The sequence below is a fragment of the Carcharodon carcharias genome, chromosome 11 (assembly GCF_017639515.1).
Source record: "Carcharodon carcharias isolate sCarCar2 chromosome 11, sCarCar2.pri, whole genome shotgun sequence".
Taxonomy (NCBI): Eukaryota; Metazoa; Chordata; class Chondrichthyes; order Lamniformes; family Lamnidae; genus Carcharodon; species Carcharodon carcharias.
In genome coordinates, this window is record NC_054477.1 from 19,338,076 (window position 1) to 19,350,640 (window position 12,565).

The following is a 12,565-nucleotide window of genomic DNA, read 5'->3' on the forward strand; positions in this document are numbered from 1 at the left end:
AATAGTTATTCGATTTGTAAATGGAGAGGGTGTTTCTATAAACGCAACTTAAAGAATTAACCCCTGAGAATTGTTCGGGTGTGACACTCGCTACCACATGAAGTAGTTGAGACATTAAAATTGGCAATCCCTCAGCAGCTCTGGCAGCATCAGTGTAGTTAACATTTCAGGTCAGTGACCTTTCATCAGGATGGTTCTGTTCCATTTCATTTCAGATTTCCAGCATCTGCAGTATTTTGTTTGTACTTGTTGAAGTAGTTTAGGAAATTGGTTTAGATGCTTTCAAAATTAAGCTAGTCAGGAGCATGAGAGAAAAAAGAATAGAAAAACATGCTGAAAGACTGAGGTGAGGTAGATAAATAGAGCATATTTCATAAACACCAACACAGAGTTTCTGTGCTGTATATTTTGTGTATAATTCAACATAAACATGAATTGTTATGGGACTGACTATGCCATCAATTGTGTCACTTGCTACTTGTTTCTGTTTGTTGAAGCAACATGTTTAGCAAGCTCAAACATATAAAGCTGGCTTCACTAATGCTGCATTTTGCATTGCAAGGCTGCAACCCTGACTGCATCTCCAGCAGCTGTAGAAATTCCCTGGTTTATCTTGCTGGTTGTATCAGTACAAGCAGAGCTGCAGTTAAACAACTGCCTGATTTCAAGTTGTGATTAGTGGTTTTTCCACATGGGTCTGCTACCTTGCTCAGTTCCTGGTGAAGATGCTTGTACAAGTCAGTGAGAGTGCAACGACTTCACTAGGCTGTGCAGTGTGGTTGTGAGTGAGTTCGCTCACTCTGCTTGAATTGTCTGAGGAAGTAATTATTTCAATGCAAAGCCAGTCTTCTGTTTTTGGAAGAGTAGGCCCATAACATTTTTATTCCCAGTAGCCAATATCTTCATGTTGACCACTACCCCTTCTCTCATGTCCAAGTGGCTGATGTTCTTGGGTGAGCCCAGACCAAGAACATCAGCAAGCTATTCAACCACTATTGGCCTTTTCAAGCAGGGGTTAAGATTTTGAAAATAAACGATTATTCATCTTGAATAGTTGTTGGGATGGAAAGGCATTCATTTTGCTTTTTAAATGCAAAAGGTTTGATCATAGTGATCTTCCATGATAGTATTGGCATCTTGCTGCTGGCAAGGATAATAGCTACCAGTGTGTAACCAGTATGCAACCCTGTCCATATGTTAAACATTTCAGGTTTTGCACTGTACGCCTGTCTTAACGCATCAGCCAGCATGCTTGCTTGGCAAATCCAGTTTGCTTGTCAACGCGTCAGCTCATGAGTCATCCTTTTGAGTTGCCCTACCTTCACATTTTGCAGCATTGTCGTTTCTTTTTACTTAAGAATTGATCAGGTAGGTTATTACTGTTCAACCACGGTCTATAAATCCTTGAAATGGTGTGTCCTTTTTCAAAAAAAAAATGAATGTCATATTGTCTCTTCTCTTTGGTTGGCAGGTTGACATTAAATGGATAAAGGCTCTCTGTGTAGAATTGTGACGGAAGAGCCATGGAGCACAAAACTCCAGAAGGTTCTACCTCTGACCTAAAGCTGGTCTGTCACCCAAGAGCAAAAAGTAAAGTTTGGAAGTACTTTGGGTTTGATACTGATGCTGAAGGATGCATACTGCAGTGGAAGAAGATCTACTGCCGAGTTTGCAGGGCTCAAATTGCTTACTCGGGAAACACCTCCAACCTCGCCTACCACCTTGAAAAGAATCATCCCAGTGAATTCCACCAAGTTGTCAAGAGCAATGCTGAGCAAGCTAGGGAGCCGTTCACCTCCAATTTTTTGAAATCCGAGTCTGAAGGCCCATACCTGAGCAACCAGGATGCAATCTTCAAGACTTGCTACAGCCAAGACAGCAAACGGCACCAAGAATTGACATCTATGGTTACTAACTTCATCTGTGAAGGGCTGTATCCTGTCTCTGTGGTAGAGGAGCAGACTTTCAAAAGGCTACTTAAAATGGCAGACCCAAGGTACGAACTCCCCAACAGGAAATATTTCTCATCCAAAGCCATCCCAGAGCGGTACCATATTATCCGGACTGCCGTGGAGAAGGAGTTGGCTGCGGCAGCATGGTGTGGTGTGACTGCCGACCTATGGACAGCACAGGGTCGAAACCGACACTACATGTCTTTGACTGCCCACTTCTTGGGTGGTACGGGCAGTGGTGCCAACACCCTAAAGTTCACTTCCAAGTGTCTCGCCACGTTCGAAGTGGCAGACGAGTACACCACAGAGAACTTGGCCCATGCGCTTGTCGAGTCCTTCAGAGAATGGGGAATCAGCAAAAATGTGTTGGGTGTCACAACCAGCAGCGTCAGCGAAAACGTGGTAAATGCCTGCTCCCTTCTGAATCTCCCTGTGCACATGCCGTGTTTCGGTCACACAATCAATTTGGGGATAAACCGAGCACTCCAACTCCCGAAACTCTGCACCCTTCTTCTGAAGTGCAACAAACTGGTCGAATACTTTAAGTTGACCCCGAGGGCAGCTTACATGTTGAGGGAGAAGCAGAAACAACAGTATTTGTTGCAGCACCAACTGGTCAGTGATTGTAGCACTTGGGGGACCACCCTGTCCATGCTACAGCGGTTGAGGGAACAACAAACAGCGATTGTTGCTGTGCTTTTTGAGGACAGCATGAATTACCACTTGATGCCAGAAGCCAGTGAATGGAGCACCATAGAAGGGCTGGTGGAATTGCTGCAGCCATTTCAGCAGGCCACTGAGATGATGGGCAGATCCAAGTACCCAATCATTAGTCTGGTCAAACCTCTCCTACACGTCCTGTTGAACTCAACGCTGAAAGTTGATGACTCAGACTCTCACATGCTCGGCGCTGTGAAGGAGACCATCGCTAAAGAGTTGTCTGAAGTGTACCGGTTGTCCCCAGAGCTGGAGCTCTTTCTCCACTCCGCAACGTTTCTCGACCCAAGGTACAAGAAAGTCCCGTTCCTTTCAGCAGCTCAGCAAAAGCAGGTTGAGAACAAGATCTTGGAGGAAGCCACTGCCCTCTTGGAGAAGGGAAACGAGAGCTTTGTGAGAGTAGAGGGGGGCTTTGCCCTTGAAGAGCCACCGCTGAAAAAACGCACAATGTCAGTGCAGCCCTACAGCACCGGGAGCATTAACTTCATGCTGGCAGAGATCTTTGGGCAGGCGGGCAGCAGCGACGAGGGCCAAGATGGATGGCATGCCCAGGTTGTGGAAGAACTGAACAATTTCAAATCACAGAAGGTGCTGGAACTGGGCAAAGATCCGCTAATCTGGTGGTCTGACCGGGTGGCTTTATTTCCCACCTTGAGCAAACTGCTGCAGAAGTACTGGTGCATTCCTGCCACCAGCATTCCTTCCCAGCGCCTGTTCAGTGCAGCAGGGAATCTGGTGAATGCCAAGCGAAACCAGCTGGCCCCGGCTGAGGTTGATCGGCTCCTGTTCCTGTACGAGAACACAAGGGTTGAACGGGAGGTGGCTGCGGATGATGAGTACGAATGAGAACTGGACTAACAGGAACATATTGAGGGATAAATGACCACATTCAGTGGTGAAAAGAAAGGAACAGATGGGTAATCCAAGTTATGATTTGTTATCGATTTGAAATAAAAGAATTTTGATTTCTTTTCATTGAACTGGTTGTATGAATCAGACAAGTTATACTTTGTTCTTGCAGCAGGTTCCAAAACTGCGTCTGTGAATTTATGATATATGGGACAGTGTGTAAACATTAAAACACAGTAATAGATGACTGGCTGTACAGGTTCAAAATGAATTTTATTTAAGAAACCTAGGCTGCTAGGATTGATTTTTTTTCACCCCTCCCACACTCGGATCAGAACACAACAGAGAATTAGCATTCGTTCTGTACCAAAATGAAGCTGCAATAATCTTTATATTTTTAGTTCTTATAGTATAGGTGATTTGAGCAATATCCTTTGATCCTTTTACCCGCCTCCAATATTCTCCCTCCACCTGGACCCCTCCCTCTAGATTCTTACCTTCTCTTGATCTTTTCATTGAGAACTGTCAGCGTGACATCAGTCGTCTCAATTTCTCTGCTCCTCTCATCCACTCTAATCTGTCTCTCTCTCAACTTGCTGCACTCCGTTCTCTCAGGTCCAACCCTGACATTGTTATCAAATCTGCTGACAAGAGTGGTGCTGTTGTCTGACGTACTGACCTCTACCTTGCTGAGGCTAAGCGTCAACTTGCAGACACTTCCTCCTACCTCCCCTGGACCATGACCCCACCACTGAACATCAAGCCATTGTTTCCAGGATTGTTATTGACCTCATCTCCTCTGGAGATCTTCCTGCCACATACCCACAACCTCATGGTCTCCCAACCTCAGATGGCCCGTTTCTACCTCCTACCCAAATTCCACAAACAGGACTGTCCCGGCAGATCGATCGTGTCAGCCTGTTCCTGCCCCACGGAACTCATTTCTTGCTATCTTGACTCCATTCCCTCTCCCCTTGTCCAGTCCCTTCCCACCTAGATCCGTGATTCCTCTGACACCCTACATCATATCAACAATTTCCAGTTCCCTGGCCCCAACCGCCTCCTCTTCACCATGGACGTCCAATCCCTGTACACCTCCATCCCCCACCGGGATGGTCTATTGGCTCATGGCTTATTCTTCGAACAGAGGCCCGAACAATCATCATCCACCACTAGTCTCCTCCGTCTGGCTGAACTTGATCTCTCACTGAACAATTTCTCCTTAAATTCCTCTCACTTCCTTCAAATAAAAGGTATGGCTATGGTTACCCGCATGGGCCCCAGTTATGCCTGTCTCTTTATGGGGTATGTGGAACATTCCTTGTTCCTGTCCTAATCCGGCCCCCTTGCACAACTCTTTCTCCGGTACATCGATGATTGCTTCGGTGCTGCTTCATGCTCTCGTCTGGACCTGGAAAAATTTATTAATTTTGCTTCCAATTTCACTCTGCCATCATTTTCACATAGTCCATCACTGACACTTCCCTTCCCTTCCTTAACCTCTCTGTCTCAATTTCTGGTGATAGACTGTCCACCAATATTCATTACAAGCCTACTGACTCTCACAGCTACCTCGACTACAGCTCCTCACACCCCGCTTCCTGTAAGGACTCCATCCCATTCTCTCAGTTCCTTGCCTCCGTCGCATCTGTTCTGATGATGCCACTTTCAAAAATAGTTCCTCTGACATGTCTTCCTTCTTCCTTAACCGAGATTTTCCACCCACAGTGGTTGACAGGGCCCTCAACCGTGTCTGGCTTATCTCCTGTGCATCCGCCCTCACATCTTCCTCTCCCTCCCAGAACCATGATAGGGTCCCCCTTGTCCTCACTTATCACCCCACCAGCCTCCGCATTCAAAGGATCATCCTCCGGCATTTCCACCAACTCCAGCATGATGCCACCACAAAACACATCTTCCCTTCACTTCCCCCCAGCAGCATTCTGCAGGGATCACTCCCTCCGGGACACCCTGGTCCACTCCTCCATCCCCCCCTACACCTCAACCCCCTCCCATGACACCTTCCCATGCAACCGCAGAAGGTGCAACACCTTACTTTACTTTCCCTCTCCTCACTGTCCAAGGGCCCAAACACTCCTTTCAAGTGAAGCTGCATTCCCTCAATTTAGTCTACTGCGTTCCCTGCTCCCAATGAGGTTTCCTCTACATTGGAGAGACCAAACACAGACTGGGTGACCGTTTTGCGGAACGCCTTCGGTCTGAGCACAAGCATGACCCAGACCTGTCTGTCGCTTGCCATTTCAACACTCCACCCTGCTCTCATGCCCACATGTTCATCCTTGGCCTGCTGCAATATTCCAGTGAAGCTCAACGCAAACTGGAGGAACAGCACGTCATCTTCTGATTAGTCACTTTACAGCCTTCCGGACTGAATATTGAGTTCAACAATTTTAGATCATGAACTATCTCACCATGCCCACCCCCTTTCCGATCTCCCTTTTTTCCAATAATTTATATAGCTTTTTCTTTTCCCACCTATTTCCATTATTTTTGAATGTATTTCCATCCATTGTTTTATCTCTACCTTTTAGCCTATTTCGATCCCTTCCCCCCACCCCACCCCCACTAGGTCTATCTGTACCTTGCTCGTCCTGCTTTCTACACTTAATGTCACCTATTAGCACATTCCTTAGATAATATCACCAGCTTCAACACCTCTTTGTCCGTTTGTCTATGGCATCTTTTGGCTATCTCCACCTATCACTGGCCCTCTATCCGGCTCTACTTGTCCCAAACCCCCTTAAACCAGCTTATATTTCACCTCTTTTCTATTTTTCCTTAGTTTTGTTGAAGAGTCATACGGACTCGAAACGTTAACTGTGTTCCTCTCCGCAGATGCTGTCAGACCTGCTGAGTTTTTCCAGGTATTTTTATTTTTGTTTTGGATTTCCAGCATCCGCAGTTTTTTTGCTTTTATATTAATATCCTTTGATCCCCTTAACTGTGCTCCTATGTCACTTTTTGTGGCAAAACTATTGTTATTTCTTAGAGATTATTTCTTAGAGATAGCAAGTATATAAGCTGTGTGGGCTGCAAAGGATGTTCAGCACTTGAAGGGTTACATGCTGGGATTCAACTGGGAAGGAGGAAAGAAATGTTTGCTTGTTTGAAGCTTTAAGGAGGCAACTCTGTGAAAGACTGTATAAAATAAACTTTAAACACGCTCCATTGTTCCCTTTCTTGTCACTTAAGGGGTGTACAAATTGAAATCTATGCCTTGTGATTTCTTGCCAAAGTGACTTGATGCAACAATGCTTATTGTCTCGTCTCTACTATGTATAGTTCATAGTGCAGTTGTTTAGCAGCTACTGCTGTTTCACAGCACTTGAACCAGATTTCCAATTGTGCAAAATAACTAGCTGGTGGTATTGTATTAAAGCTCAGTTACTATTCAGAGCCACTGGATTCATCTGACCTACTTCTGTGCTCTTTCTCTGGCTGGGCGAGGGACATTTTTGCACACATGGGCAAAATTTGTTCACATCAACACCCAAACATCAGTGTTATTTTGATCTGAGGTCCCATTTCTCCTCCTCATCGGCTCTTAACATTGATAAAGTTTTGATCTGCTTGACTGCAGTTATACTGTATCCCAACAACAATCTGCGTTGATGGACCTTGGTGTATAATAGGTTACTTCACATTCGGGTTACGTTGTGCATTTGCTATCAAGCTCACACGAGCTGTGCAGTGGAGCTGATGTGTTTTTGTACCTTAGTTTGTAACACACACATTTCATTGACAGGGATTGTCCCAGTGGCTGTAATTCCAGACTCATGCTGGACTGACTAAGTTGGTGTTCCTTGCTGAAATTATATATTGACAAAGGAGAGTATTCTTGCTTGTGAAAATACACGGGCATTGAAGCTCAGGCAGTTCAAAAAGCACCTGAATCCCCAGATTGTGATTTTAGACATCAAGTAGGAAATTGTTTCATTTTGTGCAAGCTTAAAAGTCAAGGTCATCAAAATGCTCCAGCCTACGTGCATTATCTGAAGTCACCAAGCAGATACGATAAATATTTTATGATCTCTATAGAGACCAATAACTTTTAAAAAGATATTCAAACTTCCAGTTACTAGCTGAAAGAATGACATGGCAAGATTTGTGTTTTAAAACTTTTACTGTAACAAATAACTACAAAGCACTATTGACTAAACACTATTTTCTTTTTGTAGGCAACATACTTTAAACTATAGAGAGGAATTACAGCCCTTAGGGCAAACATTCCACACTTGCTACCAACTTATTCCAAAGGGTTCTGTATCCCCATTTCGCCAAGTAGTAATTTTGAGTGACTGTCTCCAGGCACTTTCCTCAGTTTGAGGAGAATTCCTTAAATCCACTACCAGCAGTAAATCATGTTCCGATGATTCTTCTTTCCCTTGGCTGTGCCAGGACAAATCTCCCAGAATCTGTAGAAGACTGCAAGATATAGTTCGTCTAGAGACTGCCTCCCTTCCACATCCGGCTATGGTAGCTCACAAAGTCAAGCAGCCTTCTCTTTCTGTTGACTATGCTGAATCTCTGCTGTCTTTCTGTGATATTCATTGACTTGTAGGGAAGCCTGTAACCTGATCTTAAAAAATGGCTTCCTCTTTCCCTTGGCAACGTGAAACACATTAAATTGGTATCTAAGTAGAAATGTTAATTAGCTATTATTGGCTCTAACTTGCTTTCATCTTAGAAGTAAATGGACAATTTAAAGCACAACTGTTTACAACCCAAGACCAACAGCATCTTTCTGGGACTTAGTGAGATTCAGACTCTACTCTTGTAAACTCAGAGACTGCTGCTATTGTCTCCAAGCATAAATACCTTGCACCACCTCCTTAGTAAACAGTTCAAGCCTTCCTTTGATCTCTAACAATCAAGTGACTCAGGCTTATTGTCAGGCAGACTGCAGAACAAGTCACATGACCCCCTTCATTTACCCTAAATTTAAAGCTGCAGTCCCAAAATATAATAATCTTATAAACCGCATAATTGTAATAATTTGCATATTTGCTTGTATCGTGATATGGAATTTTTTTTTCAAATCTCAATTTTTCCAAGGTGTTAGTTTGTTGAGTGTTTTTACAAATACACAAACTGTACAACATTTGCAACAGAATATATCATGTAAATATTCATCTGTACTTGAGTTATTTTAGATCCAGTAGTTAATGATGAAAACGTCCTGATTTTGAACCATTTGAAATGGAACAATTTATGGACTGCATTGTGCAAAAGCTTAAAACCCTGCATGAAAGTTGACTTACTGAACTGGTTCCAAGTTTGTTGTTGGCTTTGATGCTGTTGCAAATGCTACAATTAGAAAACAAGGTTTACATTTATATAGCACCTTTCATGACCTCAGAACATCTCAAAGCACTTTGCAACCAATTAAGTACTTTATGAAGCATAGTCACAGTTCTAGTGTAGGAAATGCGGCAACCAATTTGTACATAGTGAGTTTCCACAAACAGCAATGTGGTAATGACAATCTAATCTGTTTTAGTGATATCAGTTGAGAGATAAATTATGGCCCTGTGCTACTTAATGAAAAAATACTGTTGCAGTGGCACAAGGTTGCTAATCATTGTTTTAATTAATTCCTGGGACTTGGGCGTCACTGGCAAGGCCAGCAGTTATTGTCCAACCCTGAGCTGCTGCAGTCTGCCTGATGAAGCTGCTGCTGCAATGAAATTCCAGGATTTTGAAGGAGCAGCGATATGATGCCCAAGTTAGGTTGGCATGTGACTTGAAGTCAAACTTAGAAGGTGACACTGTTCCCATAAGACTGCTACACTTGTCCTTCCCGGGTGTTCAAAGGCGTGAGTTTGGGAAGTAATGTGGATGAAGCATTGGTGAGTTGTTCCAGTGATAGTACCCTGTAGATAGTGCACAGTGCATTCTGGTACATTTAGGTCAATGGATGAGATGTCTATTAAACAGACTGTTGTGATGTATCTTTAAGGGGCATATCTTAAACAGCTGTCCATCACTATCCACCATGAGATAGTACATGGGATTATTATATCCTCTGTAGACAGAACAAAGCAGCAGACTAACAAACCAATTGTGTTCTATACAGTCTCCCAGTTACCATTGTATGACCTTTGTAGGCATATTTGGTTATCTTCAAATAAAGAAACATCGGATTTAGGAGCAGGAGAAGGCAATTTGGCCCTCGGAGCTTGCCCTACCATTCAATAGGATCATAGTGGATCTGGTTCCGATCTCAGCCCTACCTTCCTGTCTGTACTTCATAAATCTTGACTCCCTTGTCTAACAAATATGTATCTAACCCAGCCTTGAATAAATTTAAAGACTCAGTTCCACTACCTTCTGGGGAAGAGAATTCCATACACTAATGACCTTCTGAGGGAAAAAAATTCTCATTTCTGTCTTAAAAGGGAAACCTCTTGCTCTTAAACTATGTCCCTGAGCTCTAGTTTCCCCCACAAGAAGAATCATCCTCACAGTATCCACCCTGCCCAGCCCCCTCAAGATGTTAAACAAAAACAGAATTACCTGGAAAAACTCAGTAGATCTGGCAGCATCGGCGGAGAAGAAAAGAGTTGACGTTTCGAGTCCTCATGACCCTTCGACAGAACTGATGCTGCCAGACCTACTGAGTTTTTCCAGGTAATTCTGTTTTTGTTTTGGATTTCCAGCATCCGCAGTTTTTTGTTTTTACCCCTCAAGATCTTATATGTTTAAGCAAGATTACCACTCATTCTTCCAAAGTCCATTAGGTATAGGGCTAACCTATTCAACCTTTCTTCACAAGATAAGCCCTTGATCCCAGGAATGAGTTGAGTGAACCTTCTCTGAACTGCTTCTATAGGAATTATATCTTTTTTCAAATAAGAAGACCAAAACTGTACTCAGTACTCCAGATGTCATCTCACCAAGGCCCTATAAGTCTGCAGTAAAACTTCCCTACTTTTATATTGCATTTCTCTTGCAATAAACACCAACATTCCATTTGCTTTCCTAATCACTTGCTGTATCTGCATACTAACTTTATGTAATTTGTGTATCAGGACACCCATATCCCTCTACCATCGACATCTACAATCTCCCTCCATTTAAATAGTATACTGTTTTTCTATTCTTCCTGCCAAAATGCACAAGATCACATTTTCCCCCATTATACTCCATCTGCCAAATGTTTGCCCACTCACTTAATCTGTCTGTATCCCTTTGCTCTCTTTACTTCCTCTTGGCAACTTGCTTTCCTCCCTATTTTGGTGTCATCGACATATTTAGCTGCCATATGTTCGGTCCCTTCATCCAAGGCATTTATATATATTGTAAATTGTTGAGGACCCAGCACTGATCCATGTGGTATTCAACTGGTTACAGCTTGCCAATCTGAAAAAAAACCCGTTCAGCCCGACTCTCTGCTTCCTGTTACCTAGCCAATTCTTTATCCATGTTAATATGTTACCCCCTACACCATGCGTTCTTATGTTGTGTAGTAACCTTTGATGTGGTATCTTATCAAATGCCTTTTGGAAATCCAAGTGCACCACATCTACCAGTTCCCCTTTACCCCCTTGAATGTTATTTCGACAAAAAACTCTAATAGATTAGTTAAACACAATTTACCTCTCACAAAACCATGTTGACTCTGCCTGATCACATCATGATTTTCCAATTATCTGCTATAGCTTCCTTAATGATGGATTTCAACACTCTCCCTATGACAAATGTTAGGCTATAGTTTCCTGCTTTCTGCCACCCTCCCTTCTTGAATAAAGGTGTTACATTAGAGATTTTCCAATCCATTGGGAGTCTTTCAACATCTAAGAAATTTTGAAAAATTACAGCCAATGCATCTACTATCTCAGCAGCTGCTTCTTTTAAGGTGGTAGGATGCAGGCCATCCAGTCCTGCGGAATTATCAGCCTTTAGGCCTAATAGTTTTCCTAGCACCTTTTCCCTGGTGATGGTGATTATTTTAAGGTGATCCCTCACTTTCACCTCTTCATTTTCAATTATCTTTTGGAAGTTTTCTAAGTCACCTTCTGTGAAAACAAACCGAAAATACCTGTTCAACGCTTCTACCATTTCTTTGTTTTCCATCATCAATTCGCCAGACTCACTCAGTAGAGGACTAACACTAGCTTTGGTTACTATTTTCCAATTTAAATATTGTAGAAACTCTTAGTATTCGGTTTTTACATGGCTAGCTAGCTTTCTTTCATACTCTGCTTTCTGCCTCTTTATTATCTTTTTAGTTATTCTTTGCTGGTTCTTAAAGTCTATCCAATCCCCTGACATACCACTAATCTTTGCAGATTTGTACGATGTTTCTTTCAATTTGACACTAACCATGACTTCCTTATTTAACTATGGATGATGCATCCTTCTCAAAGAGCCTTTGTTTCTCACTGAGATAAATCTGCTGAGGGTTAATAAAAATCTCCCTAAAAGTCTGTCAGTGCAACTCTACTGTCCTACCTTTTAAACCAGTTTCCCAGTTCACCTTAGCCAGCTCTGCCTTCATATTTAGGTTTAAAACACTAGTGATGGACCCATACTTCTCGCTGTCAAACCAAACATTAAATTCTATCATGTGATTACTGTCATTTAAAGGCTTCTTTACCATGAGGTTATTGATTAATCCTGCCTCATTGCACATTACCTGGTCTAGGATAGCCTGCTCCTTGGTTGGCTGTAGAACATACTGCTTTAAGAAATTGCCCCCAAAACAGTCTATGAACTCATCTTCCATGCTACTTTTGCCAATCTGATTCTCCCAATCTACATGTATATTAAAGTCACCATGACTATTGTGGTACCTTTCTCACATTCCTCATTTATTATTTCCTGTATGCTCTGTCTTACAGTGTAACCACTGTTAGGGGGGGACCAATAAACGACTCCCACAAGTGACTTCTTACCTTTACAATTTCTTATCTCTACCCAAATTTATTGTTCTACCAGTCCTTGTTGTATGATTGGTACCATTGCGCTAAATAGAAGAACAGCACAGACTTCATTGGGCTGCATGATGTCATGCCTCTTGAGTG

At 42.8% G+C, this 12,565-nt stretch overlaps 1 protein-coding gene across 7 annotated transcripts in view; it reads left to right on the forward strand.

The window, feature by feature from the left end:
- The window catches only part of dhrsx (dehydrogenase/reductase (SDR family) X-linked), a 289,036-nt gene that overhangs the window by 11,384 nt on the left and 265,087 nt on the right, over positions 1–12,565 (forward strand). Inside the window, exon 2 of one of the 7 annotated variants that reach the window (XM_041199684.1) lies at positions 1,472–3,762. The exons of the other annotated variants lie outside the window; for them this stretch is intronic. Within the exon in view, the coding sequence (XP_041055618.1) occupies positions 1,524–3,515 (1,992 nt within the window). The 5' untranslated portion in view covers positions 1,472–1,523 and the 3' untranslated portion in view covers positions 3,516–3,762. Of the gene's footprint in view, positions 1–1,471; positions 3,763–12,565 lie in introns of those variants that run through there. 7 annotated transcript variants of the gene reach the window in all.